Source organism: Hyla sarda, chromosome 1, assembly GCF_029499605.1.
Source record: "Hyla sarda isolate aHylSar1 chromosome 1, aHylSar1.hap1, whole genome shotgun sequence".
Classification (NCBI taxonomy): domain Eukaryota; kingdom Metazoa; phylum Chordata; class Amphibia; order Anura; family Hylidae; genus Hyla; species Hyla sarda.
In genome coordinates, this window is record NC_079189.1 from 482550011 (window position 1) to 482573918 (window position 23908).

The window sequence follows — 23908 nt, forward strand, 5'->3', positions numbered from 1 at the left end:
TTTCACCTCTGGAGGTGGTTCCTCTTTTTACAGCTCTCATTAGCCAGCTGCAGCCCACAGTCTGACTTCACCATGCTGCTCATAACCTTCCCACTATCCAGACATTTTGTTCTCAGGAGGAAAATCTTTTCTTCGTGCCGTAGACAAATCTCAGCTATGTCTACCCTGTTAATCTCCCAGCCCCAGTATGCATGGCTGAAAGAGCTGGGCCTGAAGGAGGAGAACGCTGGTGTTTACAATGGTGCGTGGGGAGGAAAAGGAGAGGTAGGTCTGCTGCTGCTGCTGCTAAATTTGGGTAGACGCCTACAAGTGATGATACAAGTTCTGGCCTTGCAGCCCCTGTGTGTGAGTAGCACATGTGAAGGAGAGAATTATAGGAATATAGGGGGAGATTTATCAAAACCTGTCAAGAGGAAAAGTTGCTGAGTTGTCCGTAGCAACCAATCAGATCGCTTCTTTCATTTTTCACAGCCCTTTTCAAAAATGAAAGAAGCGATCTGGTTGCTATGGGCAACTCATACTCCCTCATACTGCAGAAATGCTGCTTGTTCAGCATTTTCCTAAAAATATCTCCTTACCGCAGCGTGTCTCTAAATGCGCTCAGATGTGCACTAAGAGCAGCTTGGTGAACATGTTACCTGTACAGGTTGAAGTCTATCAGTGTGCTGGATGGTAAAAACATTAAATTATGGGTGAGATTCGGGGGTCTACAAGGGATAGCGTAACTATATGGCAGTGTTTCCCAACCAGGGTACCTCCAGCTGTTGCAAAACTACAACTCACAGCATGCCCGGACAGCCTTTGGCTGTTTGCAACAGCTATGGGGCACTCCTGACACCAATATTATGGCATAGTATACATGAAATGCAGGATCTAGTTACGCCTCTGCCCAGAGGTTACATAAAATAAATGCATTTCCACTTTTTAAACTGAGCGGCAGAAGGAATCTATTTATGTAAATAAGAATATTTAATAATTATATTTATTTATAGAATTCCAACAGACTCCGCAGTACTTTACAATTTAAAAGTTGTTGTTGTTGTTATTTTATTCAACCGCTACTTGGCTCTGCTCTGTTCAGGGCTAAACAAGGAAGCCGGACGGACCCTGCCGCGTCCGGACAGATCCCATTGACTTGAATCTGGTCTGTCGTTAAAAAAAACAAAAAAAAAAAATTTTTGTTTTTTTTCCCCCTCAACTCATGTCCTTTAAACGGCTGAAGCGATGGCAGTGTTAACTTAGTCAAAGGCCTCTTTCACAATAGCAGAAAATTGGCAACAGTTCTGCCCAGAATACACAGACGGACAATCCGCAAATAGTATGTCCCGCTGGCGCTAGGACCACTCGGAAATGCACTGTCATGTACCTTTTTTTTTTCGGCGGAGAGCTGAATAGGAGTTTCCACGGCGGAAACATCTGCCGTGGAAATTCTACCGTGAGCATGGTGCAGCAGAATGGGACTCTGCTGCAATGGAATTCCACTGTGTAAACCTACCATGAAGCAGTACTATGGTGCCGTACAACGTATCCTCTATCCAAAGGTGGCCAACACCCCCCTTAATTTATCTGTATAGGAGAACCAGAGATGCCCGAATGCTTTGTCTCAGGATCTCCCATAAAGATACATGGAGAGGACGTGACGGATAGCGCTATGGGGGAGATTTATCAAAACCTGTGTTGAGGAAGAGTGGAGTAGTTGCCCATAGCAACCAATCAGATTGCTTCTTTCAATTCTCAAAGGCCTCTTTAAAAATGAAAGAAGCGAGCTGATTGTTTGCTATGGGTAACTGCAGCACTCTTCCTCTACACAGGTTTTGATAAATCTCTCTCCAAATGTGCGGGGGTCGACACACTCCGTTCCTGGAGAGGGTTGGTGTGTTGTTCAGGAGATTGCGTGACACTTTGGATAGGGGATATGTTGTATGTTGTATGGTGCCACAGGACTCCAAAAAATTTGTGTGACTTGTGGTCACTTGACTTTATTACAGTTGCGACTTGGCTTTTTTTTTTTTTTTTTGCAGAGAAGTGGCTAACAGGTCATATTCGCATGCCAGTTGCATTGAGGTCAATGTATGATTTGTGACCGGCAACCAAAAATCCATCAATGTTGGATTTTGTGCCACTGTCATGTTGTGGTCACATGACAATTATTAGAAGCAAAGTGACTGCAGCTCTAGGGTAATTCTGCAAATCTGGCCATTTGACCGAAATGAGGAAGGGCACAACACGATAGGATCAGTCGTTTTTGGCTCCTGAAGAATCAGCTTTGCAATGAGAATACAGCAAATCTGTATTCTCAATTAATTCTGTTTTTTACATGTTTTGTGTGCAGTTAGTCAATACATTTTACACATAGTAATGTGTGAATGTGTTTAGATATGGGCTATGACTTCCATTTTAGATGTAATTCCATAATGCTGGGCTACATCAGAATAGCGCTGGACCCCATTGGCATATAAAGGGGTCAATCAGTGTTCCATTGTTTTGACAGCAAGACTAGTGCTGCATGCTACATTTTCTTCTTCTTGCTGTCAAAATTGACCTAAAGACCAAACACATGTAAACAGAGCCATACTGGACTTTGGCCCATATGATCCTTCTGTAGACTAGTGCTATCCTCCCATGTTTTTACACTGAAGATATACATCAAAGGTCTAGAATTGTCACAGTTATCTTTTACAATAGACTGTTTATTTTATGCTTCTGTGATGGTTTGTTGAATACAGACCATTGGGAAAACAACTCACAGGGTTAGATGCCTGTGGATGTTGGGCCCTCATACCACCCTCATGGAGTCTGTTTCTGACCATTTGATTGGACACATGCACATTTGTGGCCTGCTTGAGGTCATTTTGCAGGGCCCTGGCAGTGCTCCTCTGGCTCCTCCTTGCGCAAAGGTGGAGGTATGCTGACAGACACTGCAAACCTTCTTGCCACAGCTTGCATTGATGTGCCATCCTGGATGAGCTGCACTACCAGAGCCACTTTTGTGGGTTGTAGACTCCGTCTCATGCTACCACTAGAGTGAAAGCACCACCAGAATTCAAAACCAAAACATCAGCCAGGAAGCATAGGAACCTAGAAGTGGTCACCACATGCAAAACCACTCCTATATTGGGGGTGTCTTGCTAATTGCCTATAATTTCCACCTGTTGTCGGTTCCATTTGCACAACAGCATGTGAAATTGATTGTCAATCAGTGTTGCTTCCTGAGTGGACAGTGTGATTTCACAGAAGTGTGATTTTTTTTTTTTTTTTTTTTTTAGCAGTGTATAATATGGTAAAAAATGATCCATGTATTCTGACATATATTTTAAAGACACATGGTACACTGTGAAGAAGGTTTCACCACCACCATCATCATCATCATAAGAGCGGTGAGACACCGCCACACAATGTTGTAATGGTTGATTTCTTAGACAAGTTCAAGATGGGCCTGGATGTCCAGTCCTACGTCTACATGTGTGCCAATACACTGCATGGCCGGAGGTTTAGCTCTATCACTCTCAATGGGTTGTGAGAGGCTCTTTGGCTAAGTTTCCACTTGTTTTTTTTTTTTGTTTTTTTTTTTTTTTCTGGCAGTTTTTGGAATACTGCAACTGCAGTTTTTGAGCCAAAGTCAGAAGTGGATCCATAAGGAAGGAGAAGTGTAAGTCCCTCCTTTATATGTCCTATTCCTTTTTAATTCACTTCTGGCTTTGGCTCAAAAACTGCAGTGGCAGTATTCCAAAAACAGCCAGAAAAAAACCAAGTGGAAACTTAGCCTTAAACAGCATATGGATGAGAACATCTTTTCTCTTGGCTATTTAAAAACAAACAAACAAACAAAAAAACCACCCTGATTTAGCATGTTTATTTCCCTGGTTGCCTTGTTCCTTTTAGTGTCAGCATTACATTATTATCCAGTGTCTAGTATTCTTTAATTTATTTTGCTGAGCTTAGAGATATAAGGTTAATAAGTGTTTTTTTTTTTTTTTTAACTCACTATTTCAGTCCTCATCACATTATTAATTATTGTTAAAGTGTAAATCGAGATTTTCCTAGCTAATGTGACGGAAAATATAAGTTATATGAAGACAGGAGGCGAGTATCTTGCATTAATCTTTCTTTTATTAATGCCCATAGCAGAATATTATTAAAATAATGTATTTAATATAACTTTGAAAAAACTACAACTCCCAGCAGCCCTTGCGCCTTCCTCCTCCCATCTCCTGTTGACTGGTGCTATAAATGAGGCTGCCGGAAGATCCACCTCCTCTTTCTTGCTGCGATGTCTAGACTGACAACTTAGTCCCGGAACACCGCCATGTAGCATAGCTCCGTCTCAGGAACCCTTGAACAAACGGCCAACCGGGCCGCGAACCTTCTGACCATCTGGATCAGGAACTCTGTAAGAACAACAGGAACCGAACGTTTCAGCGTCCACTGCCACGAAGACGTCGTCGACCACTCTGTTCAGTATCCTAAAAAGAAAACGAACATCATAATAGGGTGGGTCGGGAGGGAAGATACTCGCCTCCTGTCTTCATATAACTTATATTTTCCATCACATTAGCTAGGAAAATCTCGATTTATATATGAGACAGGAGGCTCATATCTTGCAAGTTTAAAGCTAACAGATACAGTCAACAGAAAATAATAATGCAAGACAAATCAGAGTACCGCCACGGATACATGTTCCTCCGGTCTAAAATAAAATTGACGAAAAGTCGTCTCTGACGACTAATCGGCGGCCAATAAGAGGTCCGCAAGTGAACCTCCTGAGGTAACCACTTTAGTGGCCATAGCCCCTCTAGAAGAGTGGGCACCGAACAAGGAAACGTCGATGCCCGCCATAGACATGGCCGAGCGCACCCACCTGGCCAGACTGGCCGAACTGACTGGAAGATGGGGCTTCACATAGGATAATAAAAGTTGAGTATGAGATAGTGAACGTAAGGTCGCTGTCCGCGCCTCGTACGCTTGGAGGCAACGTACTACACAAAGTTGAGGATGAGTCGGAAAAGAAGGGTAAAAGACTGACTGAAGTCCCGTCTTGGTCCTCCGAACAACCGAGAACCGGACACCTTCAGGCGAAAATTGTCGCCTAGAGACGTCCAATGCTCTAACATCCGACACCCGTTTAATGGAAACCAGACAAAGTAGTGTAGTCAATTTGAACGACAAAAATTTTAAGGATAGCGCTTCATTGGTATCCCAGGAGGTAAAGAGGTCTAATACTCGGGAGACATCCCAAGTCGATTGATATCGAGGACGGGGAGGACGTTTAAATTTCACTCCCCGCAATAATCTACACACTAACGGATGTTTGCCAACCGGTAGAGAATCCACCGGACAGTGATATGCCGATATGGCAGATCTGTAAACATTCAAGGAACTGTAAGATTTTCCAGCCTCAAAGGCATCTGCCATATAGTTAACTATGATGGGAACAGGTGCTTGAATGGGATCAACCTGTCGTTGATCACACCAACGAACCCATAAGTACCAGGCTGATCGATACGCCGATCTAGTCCCTGGGGCCCAGGCCAGGGCGAGGAGGTCTCTAGCTGATTGTGAAAGGTCGCTACCAGCGTCTGGGACCCCGAAACCAACCACACGAGGAGTGGAAGCTTGCCTTCCTGGATCAACGGGTGGGGTTCCCCGATCGGATTCGTGAGAAGCAGAGGTGAGCAGGGAATCAATCGGGGATAGTCGATGGACATCCCCAGGAGAAGGGGAAACCACGGTTGCGTGGGCCACCAAGGAGTGATCAGAACCACTGTCGCTCTCTGAGTTGTTACCTGCAGCAGAACTCTGGTAATCATCTGGAATGGGGGAAACGCATAGTGAATCCCCTGCGGCCACACTTGACGAAAAGCGTCCACTGCTGACGCTTCCGGGTCCGGCCTCCAGCTGTAAAAGCGGGGTAATTGCCGGTTGAGACGAGAGGCAAAAAGATCCATATGTAAGGGACCCCAAAGTTCTCGAATCATGAGAAACACAGATCGATCAAGCGTCCAATCGCTGAAATCGACTAGGTAACGGGAATTCCAATCCGCCACGAGTTGGATATACCTGGTAGATATTCCGCCACTGGGATGATGTCCCTGGATAGGCAAAAATGCCAGAAGTCTGATGCAATGTTCGCCAGAATCCTGGATCTCGTGCCCCCAAGGCGATTGAGATATTGCACTGCCGCCACATTGTCCATGCGTAATAACACGCAACAATTGGATCTGTGTGGAAGAAAACTCCTGATTGCAAAGAATGCCGCCAGTAATTCCAGTGCGTTGATGTGGAGAAGAGATTTGTCATCTGACCAACTCCCTCCTGTTGTGGCTCGACCACAGCGTGCTCCCCAACCATGTCGACTCGCATCGGACTCTATGATGATGTCTGGGCAGGAGTTGAATATAGTTTTGCCGTTCCATTCGACGGCATGGCGTAGCCACCAGTGTAACTCCGTCACCGCCTCCGGGCAGAGAGCAATCTCGTCTGCGTAGTGTAAACCCTGGCGAAGATGGAGGATCTTGAGCCTCTGAAGTGCCCGATAATGGAGCGGGGCCGGAAACATCGCTTGAATGGAAGCCGCCAACAGGCCGACTATTCGAGCAATCATCCGTAACGACACCTGACCTTTGCGCAACACAGCCCTGATTTCTTTGCGAATCAGGGCTAGTTTGGCATTGGGTAGAGGTAGTCTACTTGTTCGGTATCCACCAGGAAACCTAGAAATTCCATTGATCGTGAAGGAATCAGAACGGACTTTTTGTCGTTGATCAGGAACCCTAGTTCCTCCAACAACCCCACAGTCCACTGACTGTGCAACAAGACTTGTGCTCTGGAACTTGCCATGATCAGTAAGTCGTCCAGATAAATAATTAGTCGCACCCCTCTGCTCCTGAGAGTCGCTACTACCGGCTTGAGTAACTTTGTGAAACACCATGGGGCCGATGATAACCCGAATGGCAGGCAGGTGAACTGCCACATTCGGTCTCTCCACAGAAACCTCAGGAAAGGTTGGGAGGATGGGTGCATGGGGACGGTGAGATGCGCGTCCTTCAAGTCGACCTTCACTAACCAGTCGCCCGGCCATAAGAGGTCGCGCAACAGGTGGATACCCTCCATCTTGAAGTGACGGTAAGTCACGTGTTGATTCAGGTCTCTTAGGTTTATCACAGGGCGATAACCGTCGTCCTTTTTCTTGACAAGGAATAAATTGCTGATAAACCCGGGGGAGAGGGGGTCCACCTCCTGTACGGCATTTTTTGTTACCAGCTCCTGAAGCTCGGTGTCTATGAGTGTCATGTTCTGGGACGAGAAATGAATGGGATGTGGCCTGACGTTCAGTACTGGAAGGGACTGAAAATCTATCTGGTAACCCTTTACAGTATTGATGATCCAAGCGTCTGCCGTAATCATGAACCAGACGTGGATAAAATACTTGTCTGCCCCCGACAAGTGTTTGTGATACTGTAAGAGGATGTATACTCACCGGCTGACGGACGGGATCTGGGGAAACCTTGGCCTCCACGTCCCCTCCAGGGGCGTCCACGTGGTGGGAAAAAAGGGGGCAGGTTGTGCCACCGGCAAGGTGTATGACTGCTGAGCAGGAGCGTACGGCTGTGGATTTGGTCTAGCGTAGGGCCTGAAGTAGGCAGTGCGGCCGGCAGAGCGCCCTCTCCCTCTGCCGGCCTTGCCAAAAACCTTAGGGTTAGAACCCGATTTTTTCAGTGAATTCTGAGCCTTATCAAGGCTAGTAAATAAGGACACAAATTTATTTATATTCTTGATCAAATCCTCGCCGAAGAGAAGGCCTTTGGCAGAAGGGCCCGGCTCATTCTCAGCAAGGTGCGACAATTGAGGTTCCAATTTCATTAATATGGACCTTCTGCGTTCAATAGAACAAGTTGTGTTGGCGCTGCCGAGCATGCATATAGCACGCTGGGCCCACCCTCTTAGCTGCACTAAATCCACCGGCTGGGAGGTAGAGGCTGCCTGTTCCGACAGGTTTAAAATTTTAGTAAGCGGGCCCAGGAGGTCTAAGATCCGATCCTGTATCACCTTGAACGAACGTTCAATTCCTTTTTTGGAATACTTGCCGGAGCGGGTTAAATACTTCATCAGGACCGGATCTATTTCCGGTGTTTGTGCCACTTTCTTGGCCACGTATGGTCTGGGGCACTCTGATCGCAGTTTGTTGCGATTGGACCGATCCAGTGCTTTTCTGGTCCAAAACTCTACATAGTCCGCAACTTGCGGTAATGGGGCCCAATCCCCTGACCGGGGATGAGTGATAGCCTCCGGACTAAAAAACGGTTGTCCGAGTGTATCTAGTACCGTCTCGGAAGGCATGTCGAGATTGGCGTCAGAGTTTTCCGCTAAGAACCCCGCATCCTCCTTGTCAGAGTCGGAGTCCGTGGCCTCGGCCACCTCAGAGACCTCCGACGACTCATCCTCCGATGTGTCGTACGAGTCTGGTTTTGTCCTTTTATTGGACTTATGCCTCTTTGTAATGGTCTCCTTGAGGCCCAAGGGTCGGTCGTATACAGGATGTGGGGTTTGACAGGCCGGAGTGGGTCCTGTCCTGGACATATTATTTTCTTCCCCTGCCGGGGAGTCGAGTTGTTCATGAATATGTTTGCGCTTGGAAAGCGCTTTACCCTTATTAGGTTTCTCTCCAGAGACTGAGGGTTTAATAGAAGGATTTATAGTTGAGGCTAGTGCAGCTTGGACAGACCTATTTATGAAGTCTTGTATCTGAGTAGCCGTCATTAACTGGGAGGCGTCTAACTCAATATGCTCCTCAGTACCAGCCATGATAGGGGCAGTATGTTTGCTGTTATCACCAGCCATATCTAGTGTAGGCTATCAAGTAGCACTAAGATATTCAAAGTGAATCTGTAGTGGACCTCACTATGAGCTCCACAAGCTATTGAATAGGTATATATTATAAGCTGGTTATGATTGGAAACAGCCTAGTTGTCAATAGTACAATTAATTGCAGGCTAAAGGTTAGCACCTAACAGGATCCTGTCAGTATTCTGTGACCGGACACTGTGAAACTACCTGGGGAGATGGTAATTGACAGAACGCTGACCACCACAAAATTGCTGCCGTTCCTCTCGCCGCTCACACCACACTGGCGACGGGGAGAGGAGGCGGTAACTAGTCACAGCGGTCCCAGGCGAAATCTCACGAGAACTCAGCAGGGAGCACTGTGATTGGTGGAGTGGTGCTAGCAGAGCGCGTCAGAAGATGCGCGTTAGAAGAGAAACGCCCTCCTCCCCTCCTTTCCGGTGAACAAGAAGATCAGTGGCGGGAAGGAGGGAGGAGAAGCGCGCGAAGAAGCTCAAAATGGCGCCGGTAAGCCAAAAAGAGAGGGTGGGAGGAAGGGGAGATAGACGGAAAATAATTCCGTGTCTCGCCCTCACAGAGGTAAGCCGGAACTCACCGGCCACCGGCAAAATCCCTAAGGGACAAACGGATAGAATATGACAGATATATAAAAGGAAAAAATATATAAAAGAGGAATAACTGAGAGAATAATAATGATAGATAGGAAAGAATATATGAGAAACAGAAAAAGAGATGATTTTGAATATTCAGAAAACTTATAGAAAACATATACATTCAGGGTACTTATCTGTCTGCTATGAGCAGAAAGAAAGAGGAGGTGGATCTTCCGGCAGCCTCATTTATAGCACCAGTCAACAGGAGATGGGAGGAGGAAGGCGCAAGGGCTGCTGGGAGTTGTAGTTTTTCAAAAGTTATATTAAATACATTATTTTAATAATATTCTGCTATGGGCATTAATAAAAGAAAGATTAATGCAAGATATGAGCCTCCTGTCTGATATATAACTCTAGATTAAAAGTGAACATTCAGCTGTTCGGCTCTTTACACAGTAACCACTGTCTTTTGGCACAGGCATTAATATAACTGTATTTGTACATCATCTTTGAAGAAATATATCCTTTTGTTTTCATTCAGGTAGTGACATCCTATTCTCCTGCTAGCAATTTACCGATCGCCAGAGTCAGACAGGTAATGTGGAAGAAAGGGTCTATATTAGTAGTTATCATTTTGTGAGTCCACCTTGATAGCCATCTCATGTGTTGGTGGTAAGTACCCATCAACAGTGATAACTGCGGGTGGGTGAAACATTGGAAGTGTAGAAAACTCCAAGTTCTGAATTTCTGCTCATGGATTTACCTCATATTGGCTACATGCATTTACCTCATATGGGCTACATGCATTTACCTCATATGGGCTACATGCATTTACCTCATATGGGCTACATGCATTTACCTCATATGTGCTACATGCATTTAACTATGTCTGATCAGTCAGAGGTGAACACTTGATACCCCACCAGTCAGCTGTTCAAGCTCGCCATGGCTCCAACACATACAAGGAGGACTACAGGTGGAGCTGAGCTGCAGTAACTCAGGGTTACCACTATGCAATTACTGGTGCACAGCTTTCCACTCTGTTCATTGTTTATGTGCTGGAACCGCAATTTGTCCAAACTGGTTATCAGTGTGTAATGCCCAGAAAACTCCTGTAAAATTAAAACGACTTGCCGAATATTACATAGATCCTACTCGTGCCAGTCGGACAGCTCTGAACCCTCAGGGCATGAACTCCACAAGACCTATTAAGGTGTCCTATTATCTCTGTCTCCAAGACATATAGAGAAAAAAATATATAACATAAACCTTGGTAAGGCTGGGTCCACATCATGTTTTTGTAATACAGTTTCCGTATCAGGTTTTTGTGGTAAAAGGGATTCCTCAAAACCTGACTAAACTGTATCAAAACGTGTGTACAAATTTTAACCCGTATAGGGTTGAAAACCATATATGGTTTTAAAAAATGTCCGGTTGCATCCGTTTTAGAAGAAAAAAACGCATAAGTTTTTAACTTTTCACTCCATTATGAATAAAGTTTTTCTTTGTTTGATTGAAATTCCAAGAAAAAAACTGAAGTAAAAAAACCGGATGGAACCAAAAGCACATACGGTTCCCATTGACTCCCATGTTAAATAAAAGTAAAGGTTTCAATGCGGTTTTTCACCCGGACCAAAAACCGTGGTGGGCTACGGTGTTGGGTACTGGAAAAAAACTGAGAAAACCATACAAGATGGCATACACACAACCGGATTCATCTTTTGGCATAAGGTTTTCAATACGGTTCCGTACGTTTTTCAAATTAAAAAAAAATAAATAAAAAATGGGAACTGTACTGCAAAAACGTGGTGTGAACCCAGCCTTACAGTCATAAGATAATACAGCTGGCAGTACTAGATCCCAGCTGGTAGGTCATGTGTAACTTTTAACAGTGGCACATATAATTTGCCACCAATGAAGAGAGAATTCTCCTTTGTAATGTGTTATTGCTGTTACCAATTGCTTTAATCTGTCTAAACCTTGCTTGAAAGTATCTCTTGGAGTGTGCGCAGCATCTTGGCAGCACTAGACTTAGGATATTTTTATGCTCTTGTGAAAATGCTTTAAAGAGTACCTGCCACCAAACTAAACTTTTAATATACTGTTCCTTATGTAATTATAAGACACTTTGCTATTTACTTTCTGTTAAAATGAACCTTTTTATGTTTTTAATGTGATTAAAAAAACGGCCACTAGGTGGCTCTGTTCTGTTCCCTGCTGCAAGTCAGTTTGGTCTCCTCCCAGCCTGGCAGGAGACCAAACTCAGGAAGTGGGTGCGGGGCATGGCGAGGCACAGCTCTCGCAGGCTTCAGTGATGTTGCGCTTGCTGGGGAATGCCCACTTTCTCCTGCCGGGAGCTCATACAATGTGAGCAAGGGGAAAGGTATGATACAGAGCTTTGTAAAGCTCTGACATTTTTTTTAAAGGGCAAGAGGGGTGTTAGAAGTAGTTAGGGAATATAATCTGAGTTAGTTTAGAAAATATGGTTTGATGACAGGTACTCTATAAAATTGTTGAGGCTGTAAGTAAAAAAACGCTGGAGAGCTACATGTTGGGGAAGACTATTCTAGAGTCTAACTCTTGCTTGCTTCTCTATCTCAGGCCACTCTTGATGAATATAACGACACAGTCAACAAGGCAAAAGCAGCCTGGAAGATTTGGGCAGATGTGAGTAGAATCAGAAGTATGAAAGGTCTGCTAACAGAGCTGTGTGTGGTCAGACTCACCCCCTAACAGCTGAGCAGCTATAAAGCAGTGGTACAGTTGATCTCAGATTTCTATACATTGCTTGCTTTTATAATTTTTGCTTCCAAATCAATGGGGGGAAATTCATCATTGGTCTTTGTTTGTAGTTGCTTTTCTCTAGTTTGTGTGTGTTTTTTATTTTTATACCGGCTGGAAGAAGTGCCTTAGTGGCGTGAAACAGTCTGTCCCGGTCACGTCCCCTACCTCCACCCTTGCACCAGCTTGTTATGCCTGACACTATGGAATAAAAATAGTTATGATAGTGCAATCCTTGTTTTTCTTATTATCATTGTTCTCATCTTTGACAGGTTGGTTGGTTGTTTTTTTTATCATTATTATACTGATTGGTTTTTAATACAGTGTTGTTGATGTATCTAGTCAAAATTTTCTCATTTCTGTCTCCATTCTGTTTTTCTCAGATTCCAGCTCCTAAACGTGGGGAAATAGTGCGCCAAATTGGTGATGCTCTACGAAAAAAGAGAAAACTTTTAGGACATCTGGTACGAAAAAATGCATATAAACTACATATATAAATGAGTTAAGAGTAGAGTAGATATGTAGTTGTACAGACTCCAGTTCCTTCCTACAGAGATCATGCACCCCAACAGTAAGAAATATCTGGAATCAGTGGTTCTCTCCTTTGCATCACCAGCTGTAGGCACACTAGCTTGACAATCTTTCTTACAGCCTTCAGATGTGGTAAATTTACATTATCAGGTTCTTTAGGGACACTGCACTTTTTGATTTTACAGTACAGTGTCTGTACTGCAAGTCTTCAAAAGGCCACCTCTGTTGAAGACCACACTCTTATGTTTCCAGAACAGATTTTCTGTGATGGATTTTCGGTGCCATAATTTATATTATGCATTCTTTCAGCCTTAAAGAGGTTTCACTGTATTTGGATTCTACCCTTTTCCATTATAAGCTTTATGGGGACATATTGTCCCTTTTCTCACTGAACAACTGTTCTCAGTAAATGGTTCCAGTAACTGAACTATGACTTTGTAAATGGATCTGGCCCTATGACTGCTGGAGTAATGGTTCTCCTGTTGACTTTATCATGATGATCAAGCTCCAAAAAAATGCTGGGGGAAAAAAAAAACTGTGTAAAATAAAAAATAGTCCAGGACAGTGACAACTTATAGGGAAATGGTATTGGCCTCTGTTGCTAATATGTAAATGTCGTCCTTTGCGCCATTGTGGACAGGACCTGGCATACCCAGCATCCCTGCCTTGGTCCTCTCTGCTCCACATGGGTGAAGGGGTCGATGAATATTTGAGGTGGGCGGGTATATAAGCGTAGAGTGGAAGGAGACAGGGATTGCTGAGTATTCCGGGTCCCACCTCCATTACGCAGAGGACAACACTTACATATTAGCAACCGAGCAGTTCACATAAATGGAATGAAGCTCCAGTGACATACAGTACCAAGCTCAGTCACTAAGACGTGCAGAGCTGTGCCTATGAATAAGCAATAGATAATGAAGTCCTCACCCAAAAGAACGCCTCCTCCTGTTCTGCAATTCTGAAGTATGTAAATGTTGTGTTTCAGGAATCCTTAGAAATGGGAAAGATTCTGGTGGAAGGAGTTGGTGAAGTCCAAGAATACATAGATGTATGTGACTATGCTGTAGGCCTTTCCCGTACTATTGGTGGGCCCATATTACCATCAGAAAGTAAGTTATTTTAAGTGGAGAATATCTGACATAATGATGGTGGCACACTATATGGCAGCACACTGGTTCCCTGTGGCTCTGTATTAAAGGGGTTATCCAGTATTAGATCTACTGAGCTGATTTCTTTAAAAAAATAAAAATTAAAAAAAATCGCCACATTTGTCTGCAGTTTGGGTGTGGATTTGCAGATCAGTTTAATTGAAGTGAATGGAGCGAAGTTGTAATACCACGCAACCTGTGGACAGGTGTGATGCTGTTTTTGGAAGAAATAAGCTCTGTTTGTCTCTTACTGGATGACCCTCTGTACCCCCTTTGTTGCCATACAATCTCTTTCACAAGGTTCTACCATGTGTATGAACCCTTAGGCCGTGTTCACACGTCCGGAATTTCTGTGCGAAATTCTGCAGAAGAGTTCCATTGTATTCAATAAGATTCGGCTGATCTGTACACGGTGGAATTTTCATAAACATCTGGTGTGGAAATTCCAATTTCCATGACCGCAGAAAGAATGAACCTGTCCATTCTTTCTGCGTAATCGGCACAAAATACATTGCCATCTATTAGACGGTTCAGTACCGCACATTTTGTGTACTGAAGTCAAAAACCTGTACCAGCACCATTTTTGTCACATGTCTTGCACCATTTAAAGGGGTATTCCGGGATCAAACATTTTATCCCCTATCCAAAGGATAGGGGATAAGATGTCTGATTGCGGGGGTCCTGCCGCCGTTACGCCCTCTCCCATGGACATGAATGGAGGGGGCGTGTCGTTATGAGGGGGGCATTGTGTTACGTCACTTAAGCCCCGGGAAACAGGAGGTTTCCAAAACCGGAGACTCAGCTCTGCATACAATACAGCAGCTGCCCCCCCCCCCCCCTTTTAGATAGGGGATAAAATGTTAGATCTCGGAATACACTGCTCAAAAAAATAAAGGGGACACTAAGATAAAACATCCTAGATCTGAATGAATGAACTAATCGCATTAAATACTTTCGTTTTTACATAGTTGAATGTGCTGACAACAAAATTGCACAAGAATTATCAATGGAAATCAAATTTATCAACCCATGGAGGTCTGGATATGGAGTCATACTCAAAATCAAAGTGGAAAACCACACTACAGACTGATCCAACTTTGATGTAATGTCCTTTAAAACAAGGCAAAATGAGGCTCAGTAGTGTGTGTGGCCTCCACGTGCCCGTATGACCTCCCTACAATGCCTGGGCATGCTCCTGATGAGGTGGCGGATGGTCTCCTGAGGGATGACCTGGATGTGCTCAATCGGATTCAGGTCTGGGGAACGGGTGGGCCAGTCCATAGCATCAATGCCTTCCTCTTGCAGGAACTGCGGACACAACTGCGGTCTAGCATTGTCTTGCATTAGGAGGAATCGAGGACCAACCACACCAGCATATATGGTCTCACAAGGGGTCTGAGGATCTCATCTCGGTACCTAATGGCAGTCAGGCTACCTCTGACAAGCACATGGAGGGCAGTGTGGCCCTTCCAAAGAAATGCCACCCCACACCATTACTGACCCACTGCCAAAACGGTCATGCTGGAGGATGTTGCAGGCAGCAGAACGTTCTCCACAGCATCTCTAGACCCTGTCACGTGCTCACTGTGAACCTGCTTTCATCTGTGAAGAGCACAGGGCACCAGTGGGAAATTTGCCAATCTTGGTGTTCTCTGGCAAATGCCAAACGTCCTGTATGGTGTTTGGCTACACCACCTACACCACTCTTGATAAATTCATCCCTATATCTTTATTTCCCCCATTAAGGCTAGTACAATTGTTACTGGTAGGTAAAGGAAGCTTACTTTTTATTCTGTATATGTTGATATACTTTTCCATATTATTACTTAGGACCCGGCCATGCACTAATAGAACAGTGGAATCCTGTAGGACTGGTTGGAATCATCACCGCTTTCAATTTCCCAGTTGCTGTATATGGTTGGAACAATGCTCTTGCTCTCATCTGTGGAGATGTCTGTCTTTGGTAAGAAATTAGTGAATTTACAAGCTTCGTAATCTAACAGCACAGGGTAGCTGCTTTAGTGGCAGATTCATTAAATGGGTTGTCCAGGATTAGAAAAACAGCTACTTATTATTTTTTTTTATAATTTTTTTGCAAAAGAGAAAAAAACAGCCCCACTCCTTTCCACAGGTTGTGTGCAGTACTGCATCTCAGCCCCAATCACTTCATTACAGCTGACCTGCAATACCAGACACGTGGACAGGAGTGGTGCTGTTTATACAAAAAAAAGCAGTGTTTTTCTAATACTGGACAACCCCTTTTTAAAAAGGGCATGTTTCAGAATGAATCTGCCAAATCCATAGGCAGTGGGATTTTACTAATCTTACTACTTAAAGGGGTACTCCAGTGGAAAACTATATATAATTTTTTTTTTAAATCAACTGGTGCCAGAAAGTTAAACAGATTTGTAATTTACTCCTATTCAAAAATCGTAATCCTTTCAGTACTTATCAGCTGTTGTATACTACAGAGAAAGTTTTTATCTTTTTGAATTTTTCTTTCTGGCTACACTGCTCTCTGCTGACTCCTGCTCTGGACAGTTCTTGACATGGACAGAGGTGTCAGCAGAGAGCACTGTGGTCAGACAAAAAATAAATTCAAAAAGAAAAGAACTTCCTCTGTAGCCTACAGCAGCTGACAAGTACTGGAATTAAGATTTTTTTTTTAATAGAATTTAGTTTTAAAAATCTGTTTGACTTTCTGGCACCAGGGGATAAGATGTATGATCGCTGTCTTTCATCGCAATCTTTCATTCTGCACCCACCTTTGTGAGCTCACTGCAGTGCTGGAGGCTGAGTGTGAAGCGTTACGGCCGGGGGCGGAGTCGTGACGTCACGATACTCCGGCCCTGTGGTCGTAACTCTTCACACTCGGAGCCTCCAGCGCTGCAGAGAGCTCACAAAGGTGGGTGCAGAATGAAAGATTGTGGGGGTCCCCAGCGGCGGGACCCCTGCGATCAGACATCTTATCCCCTATCCTTTGGAAAAGAGAGGCAATGTGTTTTTATTTTTATTTTTATTTTTTTTTTTAATTGCCAGAATTAGGATTTGAACCAGGAAAAGGCATTCTTGTGAAGCTTTCCACTATTTCTCCTCTACATAGGCTCCAGTCCTGCTTTTCACTAGGCTGCCTCAAATCAGATTATATCAATCCTTTCGTGTCAGTAATATGTTCAGGCCACGTTTTCTGCTTCCAGAAGAAATTGTTCCCTATTGTTGTCTGCAAACAGATCTTGACAATGGTTGAAAATGAATAAAAATGCTTGACTGTCATACAGGCCCAATGCTGGATTGCATAAACCCTACCATTTTGCACCTAGATCTTAGCAATCTGTCTGAGACCTGAACTGTCTGATTTTGCCCATAACAACCAATCACAGCTCAACTTTCATATCTTAGAGTTCTGGTTAAGTGAAAGCTGAGCTGGGATTGGTTGCTGTTGCCAAAATCACTGCAGTTTGTTTTCTCAGACAGATGATAAATCTGGGCTATAGTTTTCTGTGTAGAGTAGATTAGATCTGAATATCTGTTTCCTAGATGACTTCATGATTTATTTCTTTTGATCGGGATTCTCTTCTGGTGATTTTGTTTCAATGTTATTTGTTTTAATAGGAAAGGTGCGCCCACCACATCCCTGACTAGTGTGGCGGTGACCAAGTAAGTTTAAAAAATGTTCTTTTATCATTTGTACTTCGTTATAAGTGTCTCCTCCTTTTTATCAGAAGTGAATTAGCAGCGAGGCAATTGGATATTATAATTTCATTTCTTTAAGCATTGTTTATGCATTTCTGTTTTAAACTAGTAGTTCGATAAACTGTAGACCTTAATCCATTCAGTCTTGTCTTGTCTTTATTGTGTATTTGTCAATATAAAATTATATTTTATTTCATATACATTTATATTGATTTGTTTCCTCATTGCACAAAATTAGGTGTCTCCTCTTTTATCCGTAGTTTTAAAAGTTTTCTTTACTTTAATAGGCATTGCCATTTTTCAAAAATGAAGGCTGCATTCACACCTCGTTTTTTACATACAGGTGCCGGATCTGGCAGGGGAAGGGGAAAACTGGGCGCTCCCGTACCCCAGCCGGATCAGCCTGTGACTCCATTTATTTTAATGAGCCGACCAGAGTCAAACGGTGACTCTGGTCGGCTCAGTTTTGACTCATATGCAGTTTCCTGACCGGACCTAAAATCGTAGTATATTACGGTTTTAGGTCCGGTCCAAAACCGGATACAGGTCAAAACTGAGCCGACCGGAGTCACCGTTTGATTCTGTTCGGCTCATTAAAATAAATGGAGTCACAGGCTGATCTGGCTGGGGTACGGGAGCGCCCAGTTTTCCCCTCCCCCTGCCAGATCCAGCACCCCGTATGTATGAAAACGAGGTGTGAATGCAGCCTTAACCTTGATTTTTGTCTTTTGCCGATATCCACTACCATGCGGGGCAGGGTTAGTCCCTGTAATTTTCACCACACAAGCTAGGATAAGCAGGAAACCTTGGACATGACATTTTGCCTGACTGCCAAGTACTTGTTAACAGGTTCAGTAGTGATGTCCATTTAACATTGTCAGTTCTTGAAAAAGTTAACGCACACAAACGCAGCAACGAATGGTATGTGTAGCGAACGCAATGGATGGGGGCAAATATGGCTGAAATCGCATAAGCAAAAAAGAGACCTAGGTACCAATATGAAACCATGTGGTGGTAGACTCCTAATAAGCTATGTTATCTATAAAACAAGGCTTAATAATGCATTACAGAAGATCGTTTTTATCTTCTATTATTGCGGAGGTGTGAACTATGTAAAATCCAAATAGTTGCCATGTGAACAAGCATAGAGGCATTGGACCATGGTATAAACAAAGAGGGAAAGGAGAGAAATTTTTTTTTTTAGCATGAATCACCATGTGCAAAAATAGCAGAACAGAGGTGCTGTTAACCCTTGGCGCCTGTTAACACTATGTAATCCCGTTGCAGCAGTCTCACTTTTTATTTTTTTTAAATGGCTTCTGCTGCACTATTCACACTACAGAATTTCTGTAGCGGACTTTGCCCTGTGGAAATTCCAGATGCCACATTTTGCTGAAAGAATGAACACGTTTCAGGCAGAGCAGACTGTCCAGAGCAGGAGCAAGTCCCCATAGAAAACCTCTCCGGCTCTGGACAGTTCCTGACTCAAAGGCATCAGCAGAGAGCACTGAAGTCAGACTGAAAACTTCATCTGTAGTATAGGATTAAATTTTAACTTTCTAGAAACATTTGATTAAAAAAAAAAAAAAAATTTAAAAAGAAGTTTTCCAGGGGAGTACCCCTTTAATCACTGTCCACAACAGATTTGTTAACAGAATGCGTATTAACCCCTTAAGGACTCAGGGTTTTTCCGTTTTTGCACTTTCGTTTTTTCCTCCTTACCTTTTAAAAATCATAACCCTTTCAATTTTCCACCTAAAAATCCATATTATGGCTTATTTTTTGCGTCGCCAATTCTACTTTGCAGTGACATTAGTCATTTTACCCAAAAATGCACGGCGAAATGAAAAAAAAATCATTGTGCGACAAAATTGAAAAAAAAAACGCCATTTTGTAACTTTTGGGGGCTTCCGTTTCTACGCAGTGCATATTTCGGTAAAAATGACACCTTATCATTATTCTGTAGGTCCATACGGTTAAAATGATACCCTACTTATCTAGGTTTGATTTTGTCGCACTTCTGGAAAAAATCATAACTACATGCAGGAAAATTTATACGTTTAAAAATGTCATCTTCTGACCCCTATAACTTTTTTATTTTTCCACGTACAGGGCGGTATGAGGACTAATTTTTAGCGCCGTGATCTTAAGTTTTTATCGGTATGATTTTTGTTTTGATCAGACTTTTTGATCACTTTTTATAAATTTTTTTAATGGTATAAAAAGTGACCAAAATACGCTTTTTTGGACTTTGGAATTTTTTGGCGCGTACGCCATTGACCGTGCGGTTTAATTAATGATATATTTTTATAGTTCGGACATTTACGCACGCAGCGATACCACATATGTTTATTTTTTTTACACTGTTTTATTTTTTTTTATGGGAAAAGGGGGGTGATTCAAACTTTTATTAGGGAAGGGGTTAAATGACCTTTATTAACACTTTTAAAAAAAAAATTTTTTTGCAGTGTTATAGGTCCCATAGGGACCTATAACACTGCACACACTGATCTCCTATGCTGATCACTGGCGTGTATTAACACGCCTGTGATCAGCATTATCGGCGCTTGACTGCTCCTGCCTGGATCTCAGGCACGGAGCAGTCATTCGTCAAACGGACACCAAGGAGGCAGGTAAAGGCCCTCCCGGTGTCCGATCAGCTGTTCGGGACACCGCGATTTCACCGCGGCGGTCCCGAACAGCCCGACTGAGCAGCCGGGATACTTTCAGTTTCACTTTAGAAGCGGCGGTCAGCTTTGACCGCCGATTCTAAAGGGTTAATACCGCACATCGCCGCGATCGGCGATGTGTGGTATTAGCCACGGGTCCCGGCCGTTGATGAGCACCGGGACCGAAGCGATATGATGCAGGATCGCGGCGCGATCCCGCTTCATATCGCGGGAGCCGGCGCAAGACGTAAATATACGTCCTGCGTCGTTAAGGGGTTAAGAGTCAAGTTTTTTTTTTTTTGTTTTTTTTTTAAGAGTACCTCTCTTGATTTTGTTGCATTTTATAATCTTCTCAGTTCACTGCCCCCATCATGATAAACCACCCCAGCCGTTATTTTTTTAATTATTTTTCAGTTTTCTACCTTGATATTGCTCTGTATTTTCTGCTCAGTCTGTCAGATTCACAGACTGGGAAGGGGCGTTACCCAGCAGGCGTTGCGTCATCTGAAGCCATAAAGGGGAGAACTTCCTCCCTTACTCAGCTACACACTGCCCACAGCAGTTCAGTGTGTGAGATGAGCTATGATTGGCTTAGGCTACACACACACACACACACACACACACCTCAGCACTCCAGACTGCATTTGGGTATATGCTCTTGCCACTAGGAGGCGCTGACACTAGGAAAAAGAGTATGTACTATTAACCCCTTCTTGCCAATGGCCAGCGCCTGGATGTTGTACCCTGGGTCCGGTCCCTGAGTGCCCATTTAAGTCAAGCCAACTAACATATGTCATGTACATTTATTGATTTTCATATCTCTTTAAAATACTTTTTGTTTTTATGGCTCTCAATTTTCTACTTCTAATACAATTTTTTTCACTTACTGTTCCTTTACTTATATCCTCTTAATTATTTGAATGATTACAAAACAAGTTCATATTGGGCAAACAATTTAGTTTTGCTAAATAACCTTAATTTGTGCAGTCTACAGGCATTCTTAATAATGTGAAGTGCATTAACAGGACATTTTGTACATTTCAGAATTATTGCTCAGGTGCTAGAAGACAATAACTTGCCAGGTGCAATCTGTTCTCTAACCTGCGGTGGTGCTGATATTGGGTAAGTAAAGGATGGTTGAAGGGAGTCTGTCAGCTGCATTCAGGTTCCAAACTGTGGACACTGTTGGATATTTAGATATATGAAGGGTACCATGTGTCTCCGCTGGAAGCACAAAATGTCAGAGGCATCTTCTTCCCCCTTTTTTTTATGTGTGTTTTTTCTTTAAAGGAGATGTCCGGTACAGACTTTTCCTATTCCATCCTGCCCGAGCTGCAAAAAAAAGAAAACAAACTTTCACTTACCTTCCTACATTCCCCCAGAGCTCCGCTACAGCTGATTGGTCGGCCGGGCTGTCTTCTTCCTACTTCCTTTAGTACGGGACGTCACACGGCGCTTCAGCCTATCACGGGCCAAGGTGGGACATCGCTGCGGCCGGTGAAAGGCTGAAGCGCCGTGTGACGTCCCGGGCTAAAGGAAGCAGGCAGCCCTGCTGACCGATCAGCTGTTGCGGAGCTCCGGGGTAAAGTAGGAAGGTAAGTGAAAGTTACTTTTTTCTTTTTTTTTTGCAGGATGGAATAGGAATAGTCCGTACTAGACATCTGCTTTTTAACTTACTCTCATTACAAGACATATTTGTGGGAATTTATTAAAACAAGTTCCGGTCAGCCTGCCTGTTTAGCATGTTTTCTGGGTGGAAATTTTGTTTTTAATGCGACTTTTTGAAAAGTTAATAAATACATCAGCACTGCAAAAATCCTAACCAAACACAACCAGATAGTCAACAGCTTTAGAAATCTTCTGTATGAAAAGTCGCACAATTTTGATGTAGAAAATATACAGGGGGATATGTGACATGGAAGGAAGATTGACATATGGGGGGGGGGGGGGAGAGACAATGGGGAGGGGGAATGTGATATGGGGGGAGAGAGGAGACACGAGCGCACGGAGGGAAACTGAATCTGCAGGGAACGGGAGTAGGTGAGCATTTAAAAAAAAAATTTCTTTCGTTTTACTTAGTTCACTGTTTTTCTACCAGGGTGCCTCCAGCTGTTGTGAAACTACAACTACCAGCATGCCCTGACAGCCTTTGCTGGTCCGGGTATGCTGGGAGTTGTAGTTTTGCAACAACGTGAGGCACCCTGGTTGGGAAACACTGACTTTTAGTATTTAAATTTGTTTTTACGTGCTCTGGCCGGCCCCCACCCGCAGCACACAAGAGCTGGCCCGAGCAGATAATCGCAAGTCTTCCCCGGGGGCCGTATTGCTATATTGCAAAAAGCAAAAATCGCGATTCGATTGCTTTGGCAATATATTGTGCAGCCCTACTACATTTTATTAGCTTTTTTTAGTCCCCAAAGGAGATTACATGTGATGTTTCGATTGCATACACTGAACAATGCTTTGCCATAGCAGCCTGACATAGCACAGCATTGATCAGTATTATTGGCGCTTCATAATTTCCTGCATCAAAGTTGATTGCAGAGTCTAAAAGGTTAAAGCCGGACAGTGGCCCGATCGGTGATGTCCAGCATTAGCCGTGGAATCTCCTGAACGTGCTTCAAACTTCGGAAGAGGTGGCAGGGCATATATTTACGCCCTGTGTCCTTGAAGGGTTTTGCAATATCCTCTTTTAGTTGGTCGGTGGTGTTTGGTATAGTTTGCGTAGGCCCCTCTGTTAATGGTTGTCCCTATAATGGAGGCAACTATTAATAGAAGGGCCTATACAAACTATATGTGAGCAACCATTAACAGAGGGGCCAACCCAAACTCTATGGGGGCCCCATATAGTTTTGGCAAGCCTCCTCTGTTAATAGTTGCCCCATATAGTTGTTGTAGGCCCCTATTATTATATGGGGGCAACTATTGGCCCCTCTCTGCTTCTAATTGTTGCCCCATATAGTTGTCGGCCTCAGCCCTTGCCTTCAGACATCAGGCCCCAGCTACCTGCCGCTGTCTGCCATATGATAGTTCTGCCCTGGGCCCCAGTCATATATTTATTTATAAAAAAAAAACGTAACCTTTGTCCGCTGTCCTCCTCAGGGCAGACCCTTCTTCCAGTGCGCTGCTCCCCTCTTTTGAAGCCAGCCTCGGTGCTTCTGAGGGTGTCATGTCACGTGATGTCAGGGCCGGCATTGGCGTGCAGAGCACAGGGGACGTACCTCCAGCCCCTGAGGTATGTGCAGGGCATCAGCATCACTGCATTGTTACAGTCTGTACAGACTCTGGCGGCTCCAGCGGTCAGTGAGTGACATTCACTCGCTGACATTGAAATATGAACAGTCGTTCAGAACCGGCCAGGCCTCCTTGGGGTCCAGGCCCCTTACTGGGGTATCTGTTGTACCCACCCTGGTGATGGCCCTGGTCACATACTCTACTTTCTAAACTTCCTTTGTACCGCTCTGATCTTTGACTGCTACAATCACACACCTAGAATGGCAAGTCATTGATGCATTCTTGGCTACAGCCAATCCATATTGGCCTCACCACTTCAATCACATGTTTAGCATGGCGTGTGTCCTTTGCCTAGTAATCAAAATTGGTAGGGACCATGGAACAGTCTGCAGATTTTCAGGGGGGTTAAATGTAAGCT

At 43.8% G+C, this 23908-nt stretch overlaps 1 protein-coding gene across 1 annotated transcript in view; it reads left to right on the top strand.

Annotated features, from left to right (window-relative positions):
- Positions 1-23908, top strand: part of ALDH7A1 (aldehyde dehydrogenase 7 family member A1) — a 43952-nt gene continuing 20044 nt past the window's right edge. Inside the window, exons 1-8 of the mRNA XM_056537320.1 lie at positions 1-264; positions 9976-10029; positions 12036-12101; positions 12599-12679; positions 13732-13855; positions 15725-15857; positions 17507-17551; positions 21301-21378. Of these exons, the coding sequence (XP_056393295.1) occupies positions 73-264; positions 9976-10029; positions 12036-12101; positions 12599-12679; positions 13732-13855; positions 15725-15857; positions 17507-17551; positions 21301-21378 (773 nt within the window). The 5' untranslated portion in view covers positions 1-72. The remainder of the gene's footprint in view (positions 265-9975; positions 10030-12035; positions 12102-12598; positions 12680-13731; positions 13856-15724; positions 15858-17506; positions 17552-21300; positions 21379-23908) is intronic.